Source organism: Mirounga leonina, unplaced genomic scaffold (genome assembly GCF_011800145.1).
Source record: "Mirounga leonina isolate KUSES-001 unplaced genomic scaffold, KU_Mleo_1.0 Mir_151, whole genome shotgun sequence".
Lineage (NCBI taxonomy): Eukaryota > Metazoa > Chordata > Mammalia > Carnivora > Phocidae > Mirounga > Mirounga leonina.
This window is the reverse complement of record NW_023270377.1, coordinates 1,320,617-1,347,714: the sequence shown is the minus strand read 5'-3', so window position 1 is coordinate 1,347,714 and position 27,098 is coordinate 1,320,617. Positions and strand designations below refer to the sequence as shown.

General features: G+C 52.5%; 1 protein-coding gene across 2 annotated transcripts in view; it reads right to left on the bottom strand.

Moving 5' to 3' along the window:
* Positions 1-25,655, bottom strand: part of NDUFA10 (NADH:ubiquinone oxidoreductase subunit A10) — a 93,271-nt gene extending 67,616 nt beyond the window's left edge. The window contains exons 1-8 of one of the 2 annotated variants that reach the window (XM_035006740.1): positions 25,503-25,655; positions 22,376-22,544; positions 21,465-21,680; positions 19,137-19,223; positions 15,682-15,803; positions 14,218-14,297; positions 8,260-8,314; positions 6,630-6,715 (exon numbers count right to left, since the gene is read on the bottom strand). In XM_035006740.1, coding sequence (XP_034862631.1) covers positions 6,630-6,715; positions 8,260-8,314; positions 14,218-14,297; positions 15,682-15,803; positions 19,137-19,223; positions 21,465-21,680; positions 22,376-22,544; positions 25,503-25,583 — 896 coding nt within the window. In that variant the 5' untranslated portion in view covers positions 25,584-25,655. The remainder of the gene's footprint in view (positions 1-6,629; positions 6,716-8,259; positions 8,315-14,217; positions 14,298-15,681; positions 15,804-19,136; positions 19,224-21,464; positions 21,681-22,375; positions 22,545-25,502) is intronic. The other variant, XM_035006741.1, reaches the window with a different exon arrangement.
* Positions 25,656-27,098: the final 1,443 nt, after the last annotated feature.

The window sequence follows — 27,098 nt, the reverse complement described above, 5'->3', positions numbered from 1 at the left end:
AACAGAATTATTCTCATTTTATAAAGATAATTCTTTAAAGTGATCTGAGCATAAACAATTTCCACTAAAAATGAAAATCAGTGTTTTTAAATGTTAACAGGTATCAAGGTGGAGTATGATTGGTTTCCTCAATAGTTTGAAAAGCCTACGACATTCTGGGCCATCGGAGAGAACGTGCTGGCCGGGAGCTGGTGTGCGACATGCAGAGCGCAGCACCGTCTATACCCCGTCGGGCAGAAGTACCATTTCCACGAAACCCCCAACACACCGTCTCTTTCAACAAATAGCTTCCAACTGTTTCTGAACATTAAAAAAATAATCTGCTGCAACTGTCTACGACTTGCTCAAACTTGGCTAAAGCGCTCTGTCAACGACACCCCATGAGCTTCCGCAGCGACTGCTGGATGAACCTATGGTGTCTTGTCTCCTGTAAACGCCGAGTCGTAACCTTCCATCAACTCGATTTACTCTAGATTGAAGATAAGTAAGGAACAGAGATGACGGGAAGCATTTTATGACCCAGGGAGCACAAAGCGGAGAAAGAAAACATTCTGTTCACAAAGCACTTAGTCTAATTGAGGAGAATTCAAATACTGGCTGAGGATAACATATCCTCTTCACATCATAAGCCAAAGCACCCGAAGAAGAAGATAAAGTGCAGCGGAGCCTAGTTTACAACACAAGGCGGTGTGCCGCATATTCTAAAAGAGTGAGGCAAGACGAGACAGAAAAAACACGTAGTAAATTATGTTTTACGACTAACACTGGTTCCCAATTAACAGAATGTCTATCCTCGCTCCTAAAACATGTCCACAGTCTATCTGTTGGCTTGTCCTGAACTACAAAGCCCTGTTTGAACACTACGCTCTGATACCAAACTTGTACCCCACAGACTTTGCAGCCCTGGGATCTCCTACAAGGACTTGTTCCAGAGTCACAAGAAACAGAAGCGTCCGTGATGAAGCAAACGGGGTGAGCGGGAGGGTGGTCCAGACTCTGGGGAAGCAGGAGGAAGGGGCTCAGAGCCCCGCACACGCGGAGCCCGGCCTGGTGACCGGAGTCATCAACCCAGGAATGGAATGGACCAAGGTGGGTGCCAGCCAGGAAGTTATGGAGTATGCATAGGAACACACAATGTTATCCAGGTCGACAAATACAGTCCCTGTCTCTCAGCATAAGCGCACACACACATAATCACACACCGGCACATGTAACTGAAATGGAACAAAAATGCTCTAAACCAATAATCTGGTCAGGTTCTAGACAAAATGAGTATAACTGGTAAATGGCATGTTTACAGTAATTATCTTAGAAAATTGGTCAAAATTTTCATTTGAGTCCCCCAAATTAAGAAATGACACTCACATGAAAATAAACATGATTACCATTGCACACTGTTGTGAAATATCCGGGGCGCAGGGGCAGGGGAGCGATGGACCAGGAGAAGGAGCGGACAGACCATTTACAGCAAAATAAAACAGTGAATTGAATGCTATAATCTGTAAACTTCAAGGAAATTACTGAATCCTTCTCTATGCTCTGGCAAAAACACAACTAAGTAACTTCTAAAATCATGATCTTGGTGAAGTGGAGAGAGGGTATTCGGGGGGTAAAGGGTGAATATAGCCAGACTTAGACATAAGCTAGGATTCTCAGAAAATTACTGGGCAGGTGGGGGAGGGAACAGATTCAGGAAAAGGGAGAACCAGATGATCAGGACTCTGAATTACTTCTCAGAAATGAAATTTGGATTCGTGAATAAACAAAGGTAGGCCACCGAAGGATCCGGAGTGAAGGGAAAACAGGGCCACTGTGACATTCTTATGAAAATTAGCCTGGTGGGTGTGTTGCACACAGAACAAGCAGTAGGAAGAAATAATTAATGGCAGGATAAAGATCAAGAATGAGGGGATCAAACCCCAAAGGCAGCAGAAGTCATGAAAGAAGAGGAGAGGGGGAGAAACCACCAGGGACAAACACAAGGGCCTTAGTGTGTTACTTAGGGTGTGCGGGTAAGTGGGCCGCCCGGGAAGGGAGGGTCCTGGCAGCATGACAGCTGAAGGAGGAGGAGGTGACGAGCCCACCAGGATGGAAGCCTGAGCCGCTGAGAGGGCAGGCAGCACGGTTTGCAAGCTGGACCGCAGGCAGGGTCACGTCGGCCCCTCCGCACCGTGCAGGTCAGTGCCCCTGAGCTGTGGCTTCCCCAGCTGTAAAGTGAGGGGAGCGCCCACCGGGCAGGAGTGCCGTGGCATCGGGAAATGTTTCTGGAACACTCTCTGGACACAGCGCTGACCTGTAACTGCGATTCAGGCTAACACCTCGAGGCTTCAGACCTAGAGGCAAACACTACACGGCTGCTGGAAGAAAGGGTACAGGGTCTCCAGCAAGGGTCAGAACGATACCACATATAATCCCATTTACGTAACTTTACAAAAACATTTACATCCATCAGCATCTAGACAAAATGAACCAGAACTTTCAAGAACAGAGACTTCCAGTTTCAGCTCCAATGAGGAAAGAGCTTGAAAGTCATCACTTCCGTCCTTACAACAACAAGAAAACATCGCTGCAAATCAAATCCTCGTCCCGGAAGAAGAGCTCTGACAGATGTCAGCATGCGGATGAAGGGAGGAAGTGCGATGCTCTGCTCCGAGGTCCCCGCACCACCCTGGAGGCGGCAGGGCCATGGGAAAGTGCACCGAGATGACTGCACGTGGAGCCCGGAAGCCCCACAGCCACGACAACCACGCTGCAAGAAGTGCAACTGCTCTGCTAGGGGAGAGGAGCATGGAATCATCCAGAAGGCTCAGGCATAGCCAGAGAAGGCAGGAAAACGAAGGAAAACAAAGAACAAATGCAACAAATGTAAAACTTTTCATGACAAGACACAGTAAATGTTAATCCACATACGTCAACACTCCTTTTAAATGTAAATGGTCCAAACACAGCAATTAAGACACAGAGACTGTCAGAACAGAGAAAAACACAGGACCAAATCTACGTTGGCTACAAGACACCCACGGTAAACAAAGACTCGGGTTCAAAGGAAAGGGATGGAGGAAGACGCCTACGCGAACCAAAGCTGGAACAGCACGACCCATTCAGACACGACAGACTGCAGAACAAGAATAATCATGAGGGATGAAGCGTGGCGTTCTGTAGTGAGGAAGGGGTCAGTTCTCCACCAAGACCTAACAACCCTGAACACCTAACAGCAGAGCATCAAAGTACGTGAGGTGAAAACACACGTCAGCGGAGAAAGGGCCACATGCTCCCGTGGCCAGAGACCTCACCGCCCCCTCCCTCGCTGGCAGAGAAGCCTGGGGCACGTAGATGAGCTGAACACCCCCACCCACAATGCAGCCTGGTCTCCCCGACACTGACAGAACATTCCACTCAACAGCAGGATGCGCATTCTTCTCACGCTCGACCAGAACGTGAATCCAGAAGGAAAGCATGCCTGACCACGTAAAGCCCCCGCACCCATGCAAACAAGGAGACATCACACGCAGTGTCTTCTCAGATCACAAGGGCAATTAAACAGGAGGGACGCCGACAAGCAGATGGCACGTATGATGAAGATCTGAAATCGAGCATCTAGACCTCTGAAAAATAGTAATAATAAAAAGTAGAGCAGGAATCAGACTGAAAACAGAGAAATAGAGAAATTCAAGAAAACAAAAGGCTGTTTTGTTAAAAAGATCAATAAATGTGAAGAGAAAACTCACAAAGGACAAATAAATGAGTAATAAAAACACACTGAAGTTCAGTGTTTATAAAATGCAAAGTAAAGCCAACACTTCTCTTTGGCATCAGAATCACAAGTTTCTGTCTGCTTTTTGTTCGAACTACATGGTCTGTGTAGGACTTGGGGAAGATGGTCAAGCTCACAGCATGTGTTTTCCAGAGAACAGTTCTCATACACGGAGAGTTGTAAGGTGTGTGCACACGCCCTCACCCCATGCACTCAGCTTTACTCCCAACGTGGAGCAAAATAGGTGCAACGTGCTGGAACCACATGGGGACCGGACCTGACCCTGTGAGGTGAGCGGGCGTGACTCCGACCTCTAATCCACTGGCTTCCACCCACCTTTTCTGTGTTCTCCACCCTGCCTCACCCACGTTAAATCTCTCACCGTCACACTAATTCACTTTTGTACATTCTCCTACTCGCCGATCCTGTTGGAATCCAGAACCCTGCCTACTCCCTGCCGGCCCCTGGGCAGCTGCAGCAGCGGGAAAGCGCTCCCTCCACCGGACGTCAGGACCGCCGCGCTGCCTCGGTCCGTCCTCCCCACGCCGACGCCTAGACAATGCTTCCTACCTTTCCTCCCTCCTCAGACCTCCAACACATCCTTCCCCCACCCAACTGCCACTGTGGTTGATGACCCACTTCCCATCACTAGGAAGACAGATTGACCGTCCAAGAACGTCCACATGCCCAAGGCACATCCCCACTCGCCCGGCCCCTGCTCACACCCCTCTGCCCCCAGGCCATGCCTTCGGAGGCCACCCCAAAACCATAGGATCTTTCCTGTGAGCTGCTATTTCTTCCATCTTAAGCATACAACAAAAAAACTGCTAAAAATGACTAAAATTTTAGGTCCTACTTTTAATAACTAAATCAATAGGTCCAACTTGAGAAATTATTGAAATACATGGACTCTATATGTGCAGACATTTGGGTGCATCCAAGCATATCAGTCATACCAAGAGAAACACCGTGAGCTAGCAAACTCCCCAGCACATAGAGGAAGCTCTGACCCTTGGGGCCCAGCTCTGGCAGAGCTTATCCAACGGGCTGACAGGTAGAGTGGTCACCAGGCAGGATGGACACCATCCGTGGACTCAACACTCAGACTGGTGCTCCTCAAACTGATGCCGCCCGGCCACCGTGTGTGTCCAGCATGGCGGAGCAGAAGCCGATGCTGAGCCTCCAGCACGGCCCGTCCCTGGGGACAAATGAGGAAGTCAGTAACACGGGGTCCCACCCTTCATGAAGGGGCAGCCACCGACCCTCCCAGGAAACTTCCATTTCCTGGGTTCAGATGTGCCTTCCTGCCCAAGACCTGTCTGCCAGAAGCCCAGCTCATGTGCACGTGGAATGCCCTTCCACGGTCCTAAACAGAGCAGGCCTGAGACTGCGGTCTCCCTCGGCTGGGAGGGCTCAGAGTCTCACAAACGCTACCTTAAGGCTGGGGCACCACACACTGGGCACCAGGTTACAATGTGATTTATGGGGAGCACCAGCCTTCCTTCTGGAGGTCAGAACTTGAGCAGCTGACAAGGCCAACATGACCAGCACCCAATAAAAACTCTGGGCACCGAGTGTCTAATGGGCTCTGTGGGCAGACACTGCCCAAGCCCATGTTACTGCTTTTCTCGTGCCCAACGAAGCAGCTCATTTGGCACGTCCCTCCTGCGAGGGAGGGAGCCTCGATCACCGGCGCGTGGACTGCTCCAGATTTGCCGTGTCCTTCTCCTCACTGACCAGCTAGGTATCCTTGCTGATTCCCTGTGAAAACCTTAGCCATGAGCGCAACCACCTGCTGTGATTCCTGAGTCCTTCCAGTGAGTTCCCGAGTGTGGGGTTGCGCTCAGGGCCCCTCAAAACACATGGTATACTGAGTTGAATAGTGTCCCCCCAAAATTCATGTCCACTTGGAACCTCTGAATGGGATCTTATTTGGAAACAGGGTCTTTGCAGAGAGAAGTTAAAATGTGATCACAGGGGACTGGCATGAGTCCTAATCCCACGACTGGTGAATTTATAGCCAGAGAGAAATGTAGACAGAGACACAGACACACAGGGAAGCACGTCCTGTGAGGACAGAGGCAGAGTGGGAGTGATGAAGCCACATGCCAAGGAATGCCGAGGTACACCAGCAGCCACCAGAAGCTGGAAGAGGCAGGAAGGATTCTTCCTAGAACCTGAAGAGCAGGGTGGCCCTGCCAACACCTGGACTTCGGACTTCCGGACTCCAGAACTAGGAGACTAAACTTCCGCTGCTTTCATCACCCCCAGCGTGTGGCTGCTTGTCACGGTAGCCCCAGGGCACTCACACACACGGTCACCGGCCTGATGCTGCCTGACCAAGGAACTCATTTCATGGCCCAGGAGGTGTGGCAACGGCCCCACGCGTAAGACACTCACTGTCCTGACAGAACAGCGAACGGTCCCTTGAAGGGCGTCAAGGCCCTCGCTGGAGAAAGCACTCTGTGGCGTGTCTGCGAGAGTCGGGGCGCTGCTCAGCAAGCGAACCAGCAACAGACTGACAGCCATCTCCCCACCATCCTGGGCCCGGGGGCTGGAGGACAAAGTGCCCAGAGGAGATACAAGCAGGAGTTTTGATTCTAAATCCTCTAAATCTGGAACAGTGCTTGGCACATGGTGGAAGCAAAATATCTGTTGAATTAATATTGGAAATCAATTAATTGTCAGACTGGAGAATGCAAGAGCCTGTTTGAAGGGAATAGGAAATACACCTCATTATTGGTGGTACCGTTAACACCTAACTTAAAGTAGAATTCCTTCAAAATTCTCTAAGTTTCTACAGCAGGCGAGGGACTGCACTCAAAACTCCAGCCCCTTGTCCTATCTGGCCGGTTCCCAAAAGCACGGAACTTACAGCATCCGCAGATGGTGAAGAGTACGGTCATCCTGCTTGAGCCACGGCCCTTTGTCGTACTTGAGGTATTCAATATCCTCCACCACCTGAGACAAAAACAATTCCAATTTAATGCAGAGTCCCATTCTGAAAATTTAAAGGTGGTAACATTTTAATCCAGTATGAGCCACGGGTATCTAGCAGGAACAATCACCGAAGTCAAAAGGAAAGGAAGTCGGACAGATGGCCTTCAGTGCAGAAATGAGATTGGGTGCTGACCCTCAGTGTGGGCACCCAGCCCAGTGGACACTGGGGTCAGGGGGTGGTGCTGACCCTCAGTGTGGGCGCCTGGCCCAGCTAACACATGGGTGGTGTAGAAATTACATGGGAGGCTGGGAGAAGCAGCACAGGACAAAAAAAGACTCAAGACCAGGGGACCCAGTATTAGTGACAGACTACTCATTTCCTCCCCAGGGACTTCATTCCAGAACACAAGACCTAGCCACTGAAAGCAACAAGAGAACAAGAAAATTGACACATTTCCTAGAGAGCTCCAATAACCTGTTTCCAGCCCCCCACACACAGCCTGCAGTCTGACCTCCCGGAGGGACAGTCTTTTCAGATGCATTCTGCCCCAAACACGCCAAATTCAGGGTCCTCTCCTAACTTTCAGGAATTTTGAGTATGAACTCAAAACACAACATGGTCTTACAGAGCAAATGCATTCTTCTACTCAGACCCCTGGCATCTGAACAGACTATCAGGGTGTGAAAACAGCCTAAACACAAACACATCCACACCACAGATACAGAAGGACATAGAATGTAATCCATCCGAGCGGAATGGGCCGAGGGCCATCGTCAGAGCTATCCCGGAGCCGGACTGGGAAGTGGCCTCCGGTCCTCAGGGAGTACGCTCCTCTCTGTGGAAAAGACCTGTCTCCGTAGCTTTCTCCTCCTCCCACGCCCAGAGCCGGCCAGGCAGTCAACTCCGCAGAGCCGTTTCCTATCATCTCCTAGGCCTCAACCCCAAGTCATAAAACCGGCATTTTCTTCTAGAATTTTTACACCCTTTGTTTTGCTTTTTAGTAATTTATGATTAATATATAATACATGGGACATTTTTTTGCCTAATGGATGATCCATTGTCTCAACGCCATTTAAGAAATAATCCATTTTCTTCTACTTCATTTTTCTTATTCTTTAAAGTGCCGCCTTTACCAAAGTCAAGTCACACACACACTTGTTTTTCCACTCCCTGTTCTGTTCCATTCCTGCATTAATACCTCAGCGCTTTCATCACCATAATTTTTCAATATGTTTTTGTATTTGGGAAGGCAAATGTTCCCGCATTATCCTTTTTCAATTTTTTTGGCTATTACTCGTTAAGTTCTCTTGAAAACTGCACGGAGATGGACTCGAATTTTACAAAATGCACTTACTAATGTACCTTCCACAATTTTAAGATCCTAGAAACTGAATTATTTAAATGAAAATCAAAATCTCACTGGGCTGCCTTAGTACCTCTTTTAGCTTATGAAATACAGACATTTCTAAGACCAGTAGGAGCTGAACTGATTATCTGATTTACAAGAACCTTATATATGAATCAAATTTAAAAATAATTATAAACTTTTCAGCCCATTTCTTACCTTTTCTGCATCTTGAGCTTCCCTTGCACTATACTGTAAAACCTCACATTTCTCACTGTAAGAAAAGGCAAGAAGAAATTCAGTGTAAATTTCCAAGCTTATGCTAATGCACAAATGAATACATGACAGTAAAGTCTACCGCTACAAACACTAAAGCTGGCCATTCTTTGAAGGGGACAATGAGCTGCTCCCGTGGCCTCAATGGCTGAGGAGGGCCTGCTAGCTCCCGACTGGACAGTGATGACAGCAGGTGTGTGTCCCGACTTCCCTTCTGGCTACCCGCCCCCCCACGGGCATGAGAGACCAGGGGCTGAGGGTGGCAGGGTGCAGGGGTCACCGCCGCCGCCGCAGGTCCATTACCAGACAGGACAAAGGCACCCAGTGCCTCACCAAGACGTGGGCGCAGAGCAGCCAAGTGGTGGAGGAGGAAGGACGGGCACTCGAGCTGCTAGAATCCAGGAGACAAACCGACTCCGCAGCAGGAAGGCAGCAGCTCAGTTCCCTTAGTCCTTGGCCCTTCGTCTGGACACTGAAAAATCATAGCTAGGTCCCGAAAAGAAGGAGACAGCAGGATGCTCTTTCCAGCACTTCTGCCCATGCCCCCACCACGTTTGACGCAGACAGCTGGCTGCCCGCCCGGGAGACAACTGGAAGCCAACAGACGGGTAAGTCTGCACCTGACAAATGAAGAGGCTGCCTCTGCTACCACCTCCAGACCAACCCGTGGGAGACCTGAGGCCTTGACGCTGGCCAGAGAGGCCAGCGAGGCCGCCCAGACTGGAGGCCCATCACTGCAGAAACGTCTGACCCTCTTCCAGCAAAGGGGCCAGCAGAATGTCAAGGACAGACTACTACTCCCCCCGGGGTCACCTGCATGGCACACAAGAGGATTACACAAGGGACACTGTCTCGTTTAGGAGTCTACAGCACAGCACCCCCTACTGATGGGGTGTAAATCCATAGGGAGTCCAAGACTTCACAAGCTATGCTCAACCTGAAATCCACATCTGACCCTCCACAGTGGTACCCAGCTTCTCCAACCACGAACCCCGTCAGCAGGCCACAGCTTAATGAGCTCAGTGCAGCTGAAGCACTTGTATGGGTATCACTGCTGTGGACCCATACGAACCCCCAGCTTCTCAGGTGCTGTGATTACAGACACGCCTGTATCAGACACTCAAAGGAAGTCGTCCGACTGGATGACCGTTCCTCGCTGCAGCCAGATCACTGCATTTCCTGTCTCACTACAGACGCATGAAAACGTCAGAAACCACAGGCACAATGACGATGGATCCAGAAAGCCAGAAATCCGCCCTCGTGGCTGGAGCACACGCTGCCCCTCATGCGAGAGCCCAGCATAGTCCCCCCCAAGGGCCCCGCCTCCCACCGTTGCTGAAGAGAAAGGCACAAAGGGCAGTGATCTCCCCCCACAAGCCACACGGAGTCCGACGTAAACCACGTGTGCAGGAGACAGAGTCGTGGACACTCCCTGATGATCGGGGAGGCCGGCTGGCCCGGAAGCATCACTGTCTGCCACACAGCAATGTAAGTGCTCACCATTTGGCTTCCCTGGCGTAGCAGTCACAAGCATGAGCACGACAGGTCAGGAAAGCAGTGACAGGTGCCTCCGGCGCACAGGACAGCACACTTCCGAAGCCCCGCCAGGCGGCAGGCGCTGCGTGGGTGTGCAAGGGGACAAAGACAGGACTCCAGACCATCTACTGAAAACAACTTACAGAGCCAATTTCATAGCCTAACGTTTCCATCTTCCATGTGACTCAATTCAACGAACATTTATTTTCTGGGTGCCTATAACAAGCAGAGTCCCACAGCCAATGCCTCAGTAACAGACAAACTGACAGAGGACACAGGACACAGCAACCCCTCATTCCCACCGGCTTGTCTGTGAAGGGAGGCCGAAACAGAGGGTGGCCAACAAGGGTGTCAGAGATTCAGGGACACCGTCAAGGCCTAAGGAGGGAATTCAAAGCCACCTGATCCCCCAGGCCCACTCTCCCAGGAACCGCCGGGCCTCCCGGGAACAGCAGTGCTGATGGTGACGTTTACAAACAGAGCAGAGTAAATGTCTCTTCACGAGTGAATACACGGAGGTTTGCCAAACCCAGCTATAGCTCAAGCTTAAATACATTCAAAATCAAGGTAATGAAGATAAAAAACATATTCTCCAACAATTTTAAGCATAAATGTTGACAGAGTCAGAAAATACATATTCCTATGGTAGTTCACTGTGCCTCCTAAATTCTCTCAATATGACTCTGGCCAAAGCCGCACTGTTCTTCACGCGTTCACAAAGGACACATAACAAGACCGCGTCCTGGTCGTGAAAGAAGAGCTGACACAAGAGAGACCAGCTCGGGTGCAGACAGGCATTCAGAGCCCCTCGGATGGCGGCCACCAATCGTACCCAGTAAATCCGCTTTGCTTCAAATACTGACATTCAAGCTCAAACACACTTCTTATTTAATTTTGATTTTATTGCTAAATTACTAACATTCTAACAATTTTATCTTCTAAGGTTAGCCGCTATAAATATATAATATGTAACTAAATGACTTTAAATAAACAGACCCAGAAAATCTAAAACTGTTTCTGTGGGGAAACACCTCCTGAATTCTAAAACACAAAGACTTATAAACTTTAGATAACCTATTCATGATAGGTTTCTTAAAATTTCATGTAAAAATTGTTAGTTCTAGTCAAATTTCCCAGTGAATTTCCAAGAGAAAACCTCAAGAGGCAAGTACATCACCGAGCTGAAGCAGGATTCTGGTCTACAATCGAACACTTACGTAACACAGGCTGCACAGAAACTTTCACGTAGGTGTCCTTTTAAATGTGACAAATGACCTCTAATGTAAGGGTTTCCGCAACTCCACACAGCTTGAGCTATGACAGCAGACAGACCATGTATGTTCAGAAGACAGAGCTGACACAGCAGGACCACGAGGGGAGAAACCAATGCCCGCGGCATAATGAGTCTCTGTGGCAGAAGAGCGCATGACCTACAGTTTTTAAAAATCTATACTATGCTATTCATTTGGAAAAATCAAATTAAATCCCACACAGACATTCACAGATCCATCCACTGTTCTCATCATACAAACTGCTGAAAGCGAGCTCCATTAGACTCTCCTGAAAGCAGGCGAGGGGATGGTCCCCAGCCGGGAGGCCAGCCCGCGCGCGGTGTCTTCAGGTGAGCACGCTAGTCTGCAGCGCGACCGTCGGCCGCGGAAAGGTGCCCGCTTCTCACGGAGACAAGTGCATAACCTCGAGCCTGTCCTGTTTGCTACCACGTGCTACACGTGTTACTTGAGAAACACACACCTACCCGAAGCGCCTCTTCTTCCCTTCACCTTGGTCTGCCCGGTGCACAGCGAGACAGGACTAGCAAAGCAAGAGCGCCGCCGTCGGCCATGCGGGGACATGGCCGGGGCAGGTATCCGTGCCGGAACAGAGACGAATAAATCCACAGCGCGGCTGCTTACGAGCGCAGCAGCACGACTCGGTGCCCACCGCCGACCGACCCAGCCCCACAAACACGGCCAGACACTCCGCTCAGACGTGCACTTTTCCCTTTCAGGTGGTCGATGCTGGTGACAAAGAAAGCAAGCAAGCAACCTGGAAACTTGGTAAGGATTACAATGCAAAACAGAGGTCCATTTTCTCCATGTGGAAGTCTAAACCTCCTGACCCATGGTGGCGCGAGCCCCCTGGACTTGAGAAACATCCACCCCCCCTGGGAAGAAAGGAGGGGAGCTCATTCCCCCAAAGTGCGAGTCTCCGCTGCTCATCAGAGGGGAACGCGCTGTCCTACTGGGACTTAGCAGAGGCCGTGAAGGCCCCATATTAAGTCATAAGAACACAACACTCCACACCAGAGCACCTCACATCCTCAGCGCTGCCTGCTACCAAGGACTCTGAATGCCAAGCTGGGGACGCTTCTCAGTGATGCACGGAACACCCTGACCTGTCCGATTTCTCAAAGTGGCCCGCGGGCAATGACACCGTGGGGAAGGCCTGCACATCAACTCCCAGGCCGACAGCATTTGTGACGCTGTGCTGAGACTCATGGAGCTCAGCACATTGAGAGGGGGTGGGGGCACTGAGTAAGGAGCAGCCGTGTCCACCCTTAGGAACTGTCGTGTTAGTCACTGCCGAGCAACGACTTCCGCACTCCGTGAGCAGCCACAAGGCCTGCAACCGACTACGGTGGTAGTTACGCAAAATGCAGAACAAACACAGTATCGCCTGCCCCGACTTGTAAAGATCTGAGCACTGTTCTGCTCCACACAGGGATTTGGCCAGAGAGAAGCGTGCTCGGCTGGGCTACCCAGCCAGGGAGGAAGCAGTTGGATGCTCAACACGGAAAGCGGCGCCCCCTGGGCCGTGCAGAGGCGCACGTGAGCCATGGAACACAGCACGTGAGGCTTCAGGAGCGAACTCCCACTGCAAATCAAGTCTGAGCAACCAAATGATGCAAGGAACGCTTACGATGGCCGCTAAACATACTTCGTGATCAGGAAGCCCTCGAGGAGAAGTTCTTGAAAATAACCTCAAAGTAAAGGAAAACCTCACCCTGATGACAAGTTGAATTCAGGCATTATTATCTAAAAATTCTATTTGAGAATTTGTCAGGACACCCTTTCTCAGTTGATGTTTTGTAGTCAGAAGATCTCAGAGTTTTGGAACTGACATGCGAGGGTCAACCATCTCTGCTTCTTCTGCTTATTCACATATGTCTATACATTCTCCTGAGCATAGATTTACAAACCTGATTTTTTTCTACACCTCTGATCCTCTAAACAGGGCAGTACAACAGGAAGACAGGGACCCAGAGCTCACCCTGCTCTGTACTGCTGCTAGGAAACAGCACAAGAGAGAGGCAGGAATGTAAGCATCAACACTTATGGTTAAAAAAACTAGTTTTCAATTTACAAATCCAACGTTTCTTCCAAAGTTACTATAACTTTGTTTTTAATCACAATTTTATACATTAAAGTCTTAAACAAAGGCATGAGATTTTTGGGCATCAAGAGGCTTAAGTTTAAAACAGTTTAAGACAAGCTACTAGAGATCAACAGAAGAGATCAAACACCTCCTTCCAGTGGGACTCGAGGGACAGTGGCCCCCGACTTCCCTCTCACACACCGGCAGCCAAGGACCACAGGACGACGAGCAGAGTGGGGGAACACTTCCCTTTGTGCTTTCAGAAAAGAAACAATGAGAGCGGGAGGAAGGAAAGAAACAGGAGGATCTGGTGGGATTTCATTTAATCCAAACCACCATTAAGAATAACTTTTGAAAGGATCTACAGGGATTTCTTGTCCTCCATGAATTCTCTGTACGGATTCAAGCAGCACTTTCGAGCAAGCCTTCCAGGAAAACAGCAATGTCTGGCTGCCCCCTCAGGTCAAAACACAGGAGTTCTCTGATGCTAACACCCCATCGTGGAATATAGCATGGCTTTATTTCCAGCCTCAAATGATCTTAGAAATAAAACAAAGAAGTATGGACTGAAAAACCAAAAAACCCCCACCAATCAAGCTGAAATGTGTGCTGTCATTTTTGCTTATAAACATGCGATTAAAACACCCCAGACATGGGGCGCCTGGGTGGCTCAGTCATTAAGTGTCTGCCTTCAGCTCAGGTCATGATCCCGGGGTCCTGGGATTGAGCCCTGCATTGGGCTCCCTGCTCCGCGGGAAGCCTGCTTCTCTCTCTGACTCTGCCTGCCGCTCCCCCTGCTTGTATTCCCTCTCTTGCTGTGTCTCTCTCTGTCAAATAAATAAATAAAATCTTAAAAATAAATAAATAAAATAAAATAAAACACCCCAGACAACATCCATTGTAGTAAGAGTGAACTCCTGGGCTGCTGGGAACAGGGAACCATGTGTGGAGATGTTGCAGTCATAGAAATCAATCATGCATTTAGCTCACCTCATCTCCGGCAGGAAGGTTTTCTTATAGGAGTTCTCGATGTCCTGCAGATAGGCGGAGCTGATCTTCATTTCATGTGGCTTTAAAAAAAGCAGGAAAAAACAAGTGGAACGTTTAGACTTTTACTTGTGCACCTGTAAAAGGGAAAAACAAGCAACAAACACGGTTTTCTTGGAACAACTCATGGGTGTTGCAGAGATTATAGGAAAGAGGCCTTGGTATTGATCAGGGTCATCCTCACTGTACCACAGCGATGCACCCACATTTGCCCAGGGAATGCCATGGCATAACCTTTCAGAGACGTTAAGATGCATGCTTAGAATGGGATCAGGAAGAACTCCCTTGGCACGTACAGCATGGCATGGGATATGGTACACACACACACGTACAGCACACGTATGAGGACACGCGTGCACATGTATACAGAGCCTGGCAGCTAAGACCATGACAACAGGGGGACTGGCCCACTTCTCCCCCAGCCCTCACACCCTCCTCTCCTCCACCGACTCCCTCCTGCCTTCTCCCCTCACTCCTCACACACCCCAACCACCTCTCGCACTTCCTCCACTGCTCGCCTCCCCTGTCCCCTGAAGCGTGCTAAGCCAAATTCAGAAACTGAAACCTCCACGTCTGAGCAGCCAGTCTCAGTATCTAAAACCTTGCAGTGTAGCAATGCTATGGGCAAGTCACGTTGTCTTCTATCTCGTGTTTCTTCATGGCACTGACCTCCACCTGGTACCTTCCTCTGCTTCCCTGTTTGCTGTTGACCCCCACACGCAACTCTACACCTGCATCACTGCATCAGAAAGAAGATCTATTCTCTCCCAGGAGAAAACACTCCAAGCGGGAGCGATGTCTGCAGACAAGAACCAGACCGAGCGGCAGTGACGTCTTCGTGCTCCGTGTCCTGCCTCGGGCCTGCCGGGCCAGGGAGCAACAGCAATCCCCGGCTTCAGGCCATCGAACGCAGGCCCAGCCAGCACCACACGCACAGAGACCGAGGCCCCACCGTTCTAGTCACTACGCAGGGGAAGGAGGGAGAGGGGCTCAACCTGAGCTAGGAGGGAAGAGCTGAAAGGATACCAGAAATCACATTTGATCCGCAGACAGAGAATAGGGTGCAGAAACCCCACTAGAGTACTGGAAGGTGCAGGGCACAGGGGCCTGCCACCAGGACACTAACCCTCTTCAAGGGGTGGCTTAGGGGACAGGTGACGGCGGGATGGTGCTCAGGGCTGCAGGGCACTGCTGGAGGGCAGTGACTGACCAGGGCCCCCTTCCACCCTCCACACAAGGGCCCACGTTCAGGGGCCCCACTGTGTGGGCCACCCATCTCTGTGAAGGCCCGCAGCGCCTGACAGCAAACTGCCGTGACCACCACCAGGAAGGGCTGATCTGCAAGGACACGTCGAGATAACGAGGACACGTAAATGAGCGTGGGCTGCAACTGAAAAGCTGAATTACGTTTCCTTTCTTCTGAATCCGACTCTGGATCTCTGGAACGGGCGTGTCGATGTAGATCACCACGTGAGGAGGCAGATATTCCCTGATGGTGACCTTCTTCACCTCGTTGTAGTGGTCCACACCTGCACACGAGAGAGAGGCACGTCTGTCACACACAGGCCACCGCAGGCACTCCCAACACGCGCGCCTGCGAGTGAAAGGGCAGAGAGAGATGCAGTGCCCAGAGCCACGTCAGTCGGTGAGTCACAAAAGCACAGCTGTCAGCACGGGCAGCGTGCCCGCGACACGGGGCCCCTGCAGGTGCTGGGATGGCAGCCCCGCCCCGCAGCGCTTCTCGTCCCCGCAGAACGCAAGCACCGGGCCCGGAGACCGCACGCCACAGCCACAGAGCGGGACGATGGGACTTACACGCCGGCCTTCGGAACATCCTAAAGGCCGGATTCTAAGGGCATCCTGGCCACAGAGAAGGCCGGGGAGGGCACACAAGCGTCCCCTCTGGCAGCCTGCAGCGGGAACGCGTCACATACACCCGCTGTGCAGCAGTAACAGATACGGTCTCATCTTCTCCAGCAAGTACAGACCTTTCTTACTTTCTTTTTCAAATAACTCAACTGAAAAATGGGAAGCTACATTTACTTGGTTTCAGTGTATTTCAGTAAACTTAACCAGCTACGCAGAACTACCTACTGAGGCAGATTTAGTAACACAAAATAAAACAGAAAGCAAGGCCGAGAGAGCACCCTCCCTGGGTTACTGCTGTGCAGGACAGCCATGTACAACCCGTGGGGCTAAAGAACACACGTGCTGTTTGGAGGACACCCTGCACCTCGAGGTCCTCTGGCGCACAAGGACCCTACCAGAAAGGCAGCGCGCACGCTGGGTCACTGGAATGAAACCACCACCCTTGCCCGCCACAAGAGCAACACCAAGAAACTGCCACCTCTGCAGAAGTTCACATGGTGGGGTGCCTGGGTGGCTCAGTTGGTTGAGCGACTGCCTTCGGCTCAGGTCATGATCCTGGAGTCCCGGGATCGAGTCCTGCATCGGGCTCCCTGCTCGGTGGGGAGCCTGCTTCTCCCTCTGACCCTCCCCCATCTCATGTGCTCTCTGTCTCTCTCATTCTGTCTCAAATAAATAAATTTTTAAAAAAAATCTTAAAAAAAAAAAAAAAAAAAAAGAAGTTCACATGGTGGAAACTTCCAGAAGCGACCAACTTCAGGGCTCACACTAGGAGCCACAGAAAGACAACCATTTTGCTCTAGAGGAAATGTTCAGGTGACCACAGCAGTGAGTCCGGTTTCAGCAGCCTCACAAGACAGACCTTTGGCCCAGGTCAGCAGGGGTCTGAGCTGGAGGAAAACAAAGATACACAGGTGGTGCCATGACAGTGAGTGACCGAGGCTCCCGTGGGGGCACTGTTCTCCCGTCCGCGCAGGAAACAGCCGGCCTCATCTCGGCTTCCCACCTGGGCAGCCCGAAGCCAGGCCAGCCACACCCGCCCTCAGGCAAGCATCCTGCTCCGTATTCCTGTGAGCACTCCCACTTCGGAGGCAACCTTCCACCTCGCGGTACCATCTACTCTGAAGTCCTCTGTTCCCCCCGACCCAACACGGAAACGACTCTCACTAGTCATCGGCCTCCCCCAGGGACCTCTTCAGTTTCTGTCCCACGAAACCCTGCACACTCCATGTGACGACTGTCCCCCTGCCACCCTCACAGACCCCACTCAGCTTAATTCTGCAGCAGGCTTCCCTCCCCAGAAACCCAGAAGCCCAAGGATCCTGGCCTCAGTGCTTGCCTCTCACTCTGGGCTTTCCGGGGACGAGTGCATCCCTGGTCCAGGCCAATCTCCCCAAACCACATCTGTGATACACAGCCACCTGCCAGAATCTCCCCCCAGCCATCTCGTGGGGACCTCAAACTCAGCACACCCGCGCAGGACCTCCTTCCCAGCCCGCCGCCACTTCCCACCCTATTCACGGGGCAAGAAGCCTGGTGAATCCACTTTTACTCCCCACCTTCCTCCCGCAAAGCTGCCCACCCAGTGTGGCCGTCATCCTAACGTGTGCCATCCTGCTCTGACCTCCCCCACCTCAAGCCTCCTTCCCTTTGATTTCCCGTCCCCAAACGCATCCCTCAGATGAACGAACTCGACACAGCCACATCCTTCCCGCACCTAACACCTTCGGTGGCTCCTCAGTACTTTCAGGAAAAAGCCAAGCATCCTCTGTGGGAGCGCAAGCCTCTCCTTGTGCCCCCCCATCTGCCTCTCCTGGGCCCCCCGCCGGCAGCACCGGCCTTCCCCACCATCAACACCGCAGGCGCCTCCAGCCACGCTTCCCCCAGCTAAGCCGCCGCCCTGCTGCCCTGCTGCCCTGGGCTCCCTCCTCCAGGACACTGCTGCTGACAGCACCCCGTCTCCTGGCCAGTGAAGAGTCCTCCTGTGGGCCCCCACAGCCCCTGGAGGAACAGGCATCGATGCTGCTTTCATGCCCGCCCCGGCCAGGACGGCAAGAGCCTTCCTTGTCTTCTGTCGTCTTCCCCCTGGCAGCAAGGACAAAGCCTGGCACCCCAGAAACACTGGCCAACGGACTTCAACTGCTGCTTGGAGAGCCCGGTGAGGACCGGTGCCCTGGTCAGAAGCAAGGCGCTGGCTGCTGCTTCTGCAAGCAGAGGCAAGCCGCCCTCACGGCAGAACATGCAAGCAGACAGAGTGGAGCGCCTCAATCCCGAATCTCTTCTGGCTTGCCCAGCTCTCCCCATTCACTAACCAGCCCCCCGGACTCGGCCCCCCAGGGCTAAGCTGGCCGCCAGCTCCAGGCAGCCGAGCACTCAGGTGACAATGTCCACGGGCAGACTGAGCACAGGGCCCCCCACCTCTGCCCTGGCACACGCCTCCTTAGACACCCCGACCCCACCCTGACATGCTTCCCTAACTCCTCGGTCAGGCCACCTTTGACCAGTCCCCACCCTTGTCCGTGTCCACTGTCAGACCTCCAACAACCCCCACACGGTGCTGCTGTCCCTGGAAGCACCAGAACAGGGCCACAGCAGACAGAAGGAAAAGACAATGAGATGCTGGCTGTCACACAGGTGCGGGCACAAGAAAAACAGACATCCTAATGACATACAAAATCATACACTAGAAACTGGTTAGTTCAGCGAAATTAAAGTAGATCAGAGACAGTGGCAAGGCTGAAGAGAGACAGGGCCGGGGAGATGCGATTTTGGGCAAGGTTGGGTGGAGCCCCTCTGCTTTCACCGGGAGATAGGAATTTAGGAGGAAAAGGGGGTGGAAGGAACCCTCTTTCTTCCTGTTAATGTAACAAGTAATGGCACTTACACATGTATTTAACAGACGTGCAGAGTGCACACTAACTGCACAGGAAGTCTGCAAGAGCCTTTACAAAGCGACACAACCCATCCAGAAAGGCCCGCCTGCAGCCCCGACTCACACTGCTTCCGGATGAATCCCTGGTTATACATCGCCTCCAAGAAAACAAAGTCACTGAAGATGGAGCGCTCCAATACAACACCTTGTCCTGTTAGAAACGGGGAAACAAAATCAAAAGTCAGACAGATAAAAACCAAGGCACTGGAAATGAGTAACTTCATTTTTAGAAAGGCAAAAGTTATTTACAACACCCTTTGCATACCAAATATTTTCAAAAGCACAGACGTGCTCTTCTAAGTGAGAAATCATTTTCAAAAGTGAGAACACTTCTGGTTCAGGCAAAGTAACATTGTCTCACCCTGTCAGCTATAACCTATCCAGTTACAAGGAAGGCATTTCTGTCTGAAACCACAGCTTTCCCATCCCATCTACCCACCCCAATCCCGCCCCGGCCCGACCACTCGGCCAGAACCCAGCGGCATCCACGACTCTCCCCCCGTGCCCCGTGCCCAATTCAGGAGTAACCACCAGCTTCCTCCCAAGCACATCTTGAACCCGACCGTTGTGCACAGCTTCCACAGCTCCCCCCACAGAGCAAGGCCTCCCAGCAGCTGGCAAGCTCCCAGCCCCAGCCACCAGCTAGGCCCTGCCTCCGCCCTGGCCCCCGGCCACTCTCCCAGCAACAGATGGGCACCGTCAGAGCTTGAGCCAGCTCACACCTCCAGAGGAAAAGCCACCTTGCCCAGGCAACTTCTCTGACCCCATCCTGTCCACTCCGAGCCCACTCAAGGCACTCACGTCACAGTGGCCTCCTGTGACCACAGCCGCTCTGAGCACTGTCCCCACCCGGCTCCAGCCAGTGTCCTTGCACTCGGCCCTGCTGCGTCACCTCCCCACGTGGAAGCACGGCCCCGGCCCCACTGCAAAGCCCTTCAAGCCTCTCACTACCGGACGCGACACTGAACGTACGCACGTTTACGCTTTCTCTCCCTACCACAGTGTCAGCTCCAGCAGGCGGCAGCCTTCGCTCCTCCGCCCAGGCTCCTAGAACGCACCCAGCCCACGGCAGGCACTTACACAATGTGCAATGATTAATGGAACACAGGAAGAAACGGGGTTTCATTTAAAGTGCTCCTTCTTCACTCTAAGAAACAGGGAGTCCTGAGATAGGGTTGAAGTATGCTTCGAGAAGAATCTGGGGTAAGCCAAGTCTCAGTATTACATCCAAGGACCAAGCAGTTCCTACGAGCCAGGTCCTGGTACAGACCATCGTAAGGGAGACCGCATTCTTTCTCAGGAGCAGCACTAACCAAAATCAGGGCTTACGTTCATCTGAGGAAAAGCGTCACTAAGAAAATTTTGGAAAAGCAAGACAGTCACTAGACTCCTTTGTAAGTGTTCAGATAGAGCGACTCCCGCACCTCGGGGCACGCACTGTGTACAGGGACCCTGCTGGCTCAGCGCAGGTCTGTGGACAGTGCCGTCCATTCCCGGGGGCCCTCGTTACAAGACCTTCCCGCTCACACCCATGACGCACCCCCCGAGGCGGCAGCGGAGCTGTCCGTAGATGAGCTCACCGGGTAACTGACGGCCGCCCCAGTGTGGCCACCACAGCCGTAAGAGGCGGGCACAAGGCTCCTGGGCGCAGACACACTGTTTGCCACCCACAGCTTCAGCGCCTCCGAGGCCTGGGGCTCTGGCCAAGCACGGCAGGGTCTGCGCGCCCCGCACGCTCGGCGGGAGGGGCCAAGTTTAATGCACGCTGCCGGTACCCAGGATGCTGCCATCCCTCCCGGACCGGACCCTGTTCTGCGCTGACTTTACGCCCTGACCACTGCTGCTTGTCTCCCCAATCCCGAACAGTGCCTGCCCCCCTATCGGCCCTTGTCCATTTCTTGCCGGCTTCCAGAAACACAGCCCCCTTTCACCGGACGGGCCCGTGGGGCCCTGTGTGCTCTGCCTCCCCACCTCTGCACTTTCTCCAGGGTTAGGAGCGACCAGGGGATGGTGAATCCCAGACCATCCCTGGCCCTCAGAAACAGGCCTGTTTGGGGTGTCCCATCTCTGCGTGACCACGGCTCCACCGCACGAGTGTGATTCCTCTTTGTCACAGCCCTTTACAGGCTCTCTTTCCTGCATCTGTGGATACCTCTCCCCCATGAGCCTAGAGCAGCGGCTCGGAAATTCCCGACACTCCATAAACCTCACCCCAGTGCACAGAAATGAAATAATATTAAGCGCGCTTTATTCTGAAGCAGGAATAATGTGAACCTCGGGGAGTTTATGATCTTATTAAGAAGACAGAACTTGCCTCATCAAATACCCTCAAAGAAAAGCCCTACTTAGTGGCAATCTAAAACGGCGGGACCGCACAACAGGGGGGCCGCACCCGTGCTCAGCAGGTGCTCCAAGGCGTCCGCGTACTGCAGGAGGCGGCTGGCGTACAGCCAGGACTGCAGGCGGTAGCTGTTGCCGTCATTGCTCTTCGGGTCGTCGTAGAACTTCTCCACGCTGCAGCTGCCGCTGAGCTCTATGTCCAGGGCCCTCCCATCTCCCGTGGTGCTGTCTGCGTAATGCACCCCTACCTCCGGGAAGTGCTTTAAGCCTGAGAAGAAGAAATGCGACATGAGCGTGTCACCTGCCCTCAGTAGGCAGCCGGGACTCACAGAAACAAAGCCCCATCCGGACACATCGCAGAGGCTGGTCGGTTAGGACCCGGGCAAAGTTACCCTCACGCCTGTGTCTACACAGGATGCTGAAGACAATGTGTCCAGAACAGCTGCGTTACAGGGTCCCCCTGGTGCCCCCGCGGGAGAGCCTCCCAAAAAGGAGAGCGGGCCCAGCGCTGCAGGAGCCCCTCACGTATGAGCGGGCACCAGCCAGTCAACTACTGCAGGAAAGTACGACAGACAGACATCTTGACCAGGAGTCAGGGAACAGGGTTCAAAGCCTGGCTTTGCGCTAACCAGCCATGTGACAGCAGCTTCTTATCCATCTGGGAATGACAGCAGTAATCACGGCCCTACTCAGAGGAGTGCTACCAAGCTCAAATAAGACCGCTCATGTGAAAATGCTCTGCGGACATTATCAAGAAAAAATTCCAATTCAAATTGACAACAGTATGGGTTTTTAAAATGTTCATTAAACTTAACACATTAAAAACAGCTTTTAATGTATTTTAAAAATGTAAAATACATACCCAGGGCCCAATTCTACCTAGTCAATGCTAAAGTAAAATCGAACTCAGATAAGCAACCGTGCACCTGGGAGGAAGGTACTCCACAAGACAGAAGTCCGTACCTAATTTCTCTGCTATTTCTTTCGCAAGCTTGCCTTTTCCAGAACATATATTGCCATCTACAGTTATCACCTTGCTGCGTTCTGTGAATCTTTTGGTTGTTCTTTCGCCGAGTATGTACGCCAAAGGGCCATACCGTAGCCTGCACCGTACACTTGTGTGAATTCTCGCCTGAAAAACACAACAGCATGCGGTTACTGCAGCAGCTATTAGGTAAAAATGCCAAGAAGACCCCTGGTGACAAAAATGCCAACATCTGCATTTTTATTACCTACTGACTTGTTTAATTATCGGTCTCCCTACCCCACCCCCAGTGTAAGTTCATAAGGATAGGGGAACTGTCTGTTGTGTTCACTGCTAAATCCTCAGGGCCTGGAACAGAATATGCATACCGTGTTCAATAAAAGTTGGATGGATGGATGGATGGATGGATGGATGAAAGGATGGATGGATGAAAGGAAGGCAGGGAGGAAGGAAGGAAAGGGAAATAAGAGAGAAAGGGAACAGAGCATTTTTCTAGGCCAGACTTCTATCCTGAGCTCTGGACCCAGTTACCTGCCTTTAAACAGCTCCATCTAGAGGTCCTGAAAATATCTGAAAGCTAGCAGGCTTAAAACTGAAATTTAACATCCATACCCTAACCCCCAAATCTGCTTTCCCTCCCACAGTCCCTATCCACTATCCAGCAAGCAAATCGGAGCACACATGGGAATCACTTTGGGTATCCTCCACCTTCCTCCAACCCTATCATTACTCACAAAATCCTACTGACCTTAACTCTTAAACCTCTCTGGAGCCAACCGTCTCCTCCTTATCCCCGCCACAATGCTTTTGCAGACATCTCACATCTCTCGTCTACGGTGCAATGCCTGCCGCATGTCCTATCTCCAACAAATCCAGTCCATTCTCTGCTCAAAAGGCAAATGATCTACCCCCACCACCACACGCACAAAACACACACACACATCAAGAAAGAAACACAATCAAAAGGCAAACAACTAAGAAAATCCTTAGCGTATATATAGATTGTATGGATCAATGAGGAATATTGATAGAATAAGGAAAAATAGGAATGCACAGCTTATTTTGAAAGATTAAAAATAGCCAAAAACCACATGAAAAAAATGTTCACTCACTTATTTATTCATTCAACAAGTATTTATTAGGAGCCTACACAATGCAAAGCATGTTTTCTAGACAACGGATTTATGGAAATGAGCCAAAGGATTCAATGGGACAACAAAACAAAGAAGTAATTACAGTTGAGCCTTGAGCAATGCAGGAGCTGGGGTGCCGACCTCCTCTCTTCTGTGCACTTGAAAATCCATGTACAACTTTTGACTCCCCAAAAACTTAACTACTAATACCCTACTGTTGACTGGAAGCCTTACTGATAACATGAACAACTGAATACACATATCTTGTTACATGTATTATTCACTGTTTTCTTACAATAAAGTAAGCTAGAGAAAACATTAAGATCATAAAGAAGAGAAAATACATTTACAATACTGTACTTATCAAAAAAAATCAAGTAAGTGGACCCATGCAGTTGAAACTTGTGTTGTTCAGGAGTCCACCGCACAGAGCATATTAAATAATCGCCATGGAGGGCAGCACGGCATACGGGATGGGCCACAGACTATACTGGGAGGCCAGGGAGCCTTTGAAGAGTGACATTTGAACAAAGACTGGAAGGTGCCAAGTGGATATTTGGAAGAGGGTCTTTCAGGCAGAGGAAACAGTAAGCAGAAAAGTCCTGGAGCCAAAGCACTGCAAGATCAGCAAGGCCAGCGCAGCTTATGCCAAGTGGACTAGGGAATGGATGAGGTGAGTAAGGGGGTGTTAATCATAACGTACCTCGCACCCTACAAATTAATCACTCTTTCCTCCAGGCTACCTATGAGCCACGTGCAAACTGCTCCCATGTGTGTGCACGACTTGATCGTCTCACAGATGTGGCACAAAGCAGGTGCACGGCAACGTTTGATCAAGCAATCAGCCACTTACTGACTGCAATCTTTAGAAAGTGCTTTCTATAGAATTATGGTACAATTCTCTAAAATTTCCCATCCTCAGTCCCGTTTACTGCTCTCTAGAATCATACAGAATAGATCTTTCATGACACATTTCCAGTTCCTTCCACTCTTCAAGTAACAAGGCATATACCCTTTCCATCTTACTCATTTTTCTCTGGACTTGCTGAAGTTCATCTACATCCCCTGTAAAAGTACCAGGAAGCGAACACACTGTTACAAGGGGGTCTGTCTAGTGCTTGCACTGCAGCAGAGTATGACCCCCTTAATTCTGGGCCCCCCACTTCCACTAACACAACTCCCAGAACACTGGGTATTAAGAAGGTAACCACTTTTCCACGTTTCTTCTCTTTGGTGGCCTGAGTCACCTCCCGAAAACACGCACGTGACTTTTTACAAGACTCTGACACTGCTCTACTCAAAATCCTTCGCGCAGAATCTTTAGCACGGAGATCAAGCAAGTCCCTTTACAGTCACTCGGACACGGACGCAGGGCCAGGCACGAGCAAGCGAGGAAGCGATTCTACAAGCACCGTTATAAATAGTCTCGCAAGGGTTCCGGCCTCGGTTCTTCGGCTTCTTGCGTTCCCTCCGCCTGACGTCATCCCGCCGGTGTCCACCGTGGGAAGTTCCCCTAAGCCGTCCTCATCTAAGCCAAGAGCCTCTTCGGCTTCTGCTCCACGGCACAGCCCCGCGGCGCCGGGCCAGGGCTGAGCCCTAGCTGCGTTTGACCGCGCCGCGCCGTTCGTCAGCGGACAAACCACCCCGGGCTCTCCCCGGCTCTCCCACGCCTGCTCGCGCGTCCAGCGCCCAACTGCACGGAGGCACCTGCAAGCCGACCTCCCGCGCCAGGGCAGCCAGCCAGGCGGCCGATTCACCTCCGTCCCCAGCGTTCTGCTTGCAGAACGTGGCCTGGAGAAGCTCCCGGCCCCTGTGAGCTCTGCCGCAACTCAGGACCCACGCCGGGGGCAGCGCGGGTCCCCCGGACAGTGACCCTAAAGCCGCTGCCCAGACGCCCGGGCAGCCGAGGAAGGGTCGGCGCCGGGAGGACAGGCCAGCACCCCGCCCCCCGCCCGCCTGCTCCCCGCCTCACCACGCGCTGGGCGACCACCGCCAGGCCCTGCGCCGACGCCGACGCCGACGCGGGGACCACTCTCAGCAGCCTCGAGGCCATTGCTCCGCGGTCGGCCCCGGCTCAAGGACCCGAGGGGACGCGGTCGCGACGGGGTCCTCTTCCGCGGCCGGCGCGCCGCCGTGACGTCACGGCCGGGCTGCCCGGGCGGCGCCTGCCGGGAGCTTCCGGGCGACGGGCGCAGGCGCCGAGAGCGGGGTCTGGGCTGCCGGCCGCTGGCCGCACGGGGCGGGCTGCCCTCCGCCTGCGCCCCGCGCGGGCCTTGCAGGGTCCGGCCGCCCGACCTGGGCCTGGGGCCGCGACAGAGGCTCTGGAGACCCTCTGCGGGGGTTCCGAGGTCGTGCGGGGCGCGGAGCCGAGGCCTCCCCCGGGCTGGCAGCTGCTGCGCCCGGGACGCCCCCCGCCCTCCCACATTCCCCGGGCGGGCAGGTGCAGACCTCAAAGTCACCTGGACCTCTCTCGGTGGCCCGAAGCCCGTCCGAGCCCGGAAGGTAGCTCGGGACCGGGCGGGGCAGGGGCGGGAGGCAGCCACGATGGCGGACATGGCTCCTCCGCCCCGGGGCGCCGGGCAGGGGTCCCCGTCCTCGTCCTCCCGGCTGGGTTACGAGGGCCCCCAGGCCTGATGGGGCCTGTACACCTTGGATGGCATCCGAGCGCACAAGCGCAGCGGGCTCTCGGTTAACTGCAGTCCTTCCGGGGCTCAGGTTAGCACGAGTTGACTTTAACGCGAGGTTTCTTTCCTACTGGCCTTACGTTCGGGAGGGTTTTAGCGTCGCACGTTGTCGGGCTCATGGTTCTTAACTCCCGAAGTTTTCTGTCGTTTAACTGCCATTTGGTTCTCAACTTTTCGGAATGATAGGGCGGGAATGCGGTTCTGGAAACGAAGGTCTTGCAGCAGATATTTCCTAATTCGAAAATTCCTGCTGGGCTGAAATGCAGAGCCCTAGTCCGCGGAGCCAGAGTGACTTAGAAGATCTGGGATGGGCCCTGAACTGCGATGGAAATGGTCTGCATTGAGAGAAACACGGTTCTAAACCCTTCGTTCCCAGAGAGCAGGGGCCATGTCCACGTCCTGCCCCGTGTCCCCAGCCCCAAGCAAAGCTCCTGACACGTTGCAGGTGCACCTCCAGTAAGCAGGTGCGACCAGGGAGCCCTAAGCCCTCCAGCCCCATGGGGTCACCACCTACCAAGGCCTCCCTCCACATCCTGTCTCGGGTCAGAGTTCAGGGAAGGGCTCTCTGTCCTCTTCTCATCTTGCTTTGTTATCTATCCCATTCACCTGTTGCCTCTAGCGCTCCAGTTTTCTTGCCCAGCTTTACCCTAGATGAAGACACATCTTTTATGTTCTTTCCCAAGACAAAGCCCTTGTGTGAGCAACTGGTCCTGAGGGCAGAGTGAGACAGAGAGAGAGACCGCAGTCACACATCCCTGCCAGGTGATGCATGGTCAGGCCTCGCAGGCCCTCTCCACCACTGTTTTGGGAGCTGCCTCCCGTCAAGGCCTCTTCCAGACCTGGCCTCCTCTCCTCCCTGGTACCTCCTCCAGGGATGGATCCTG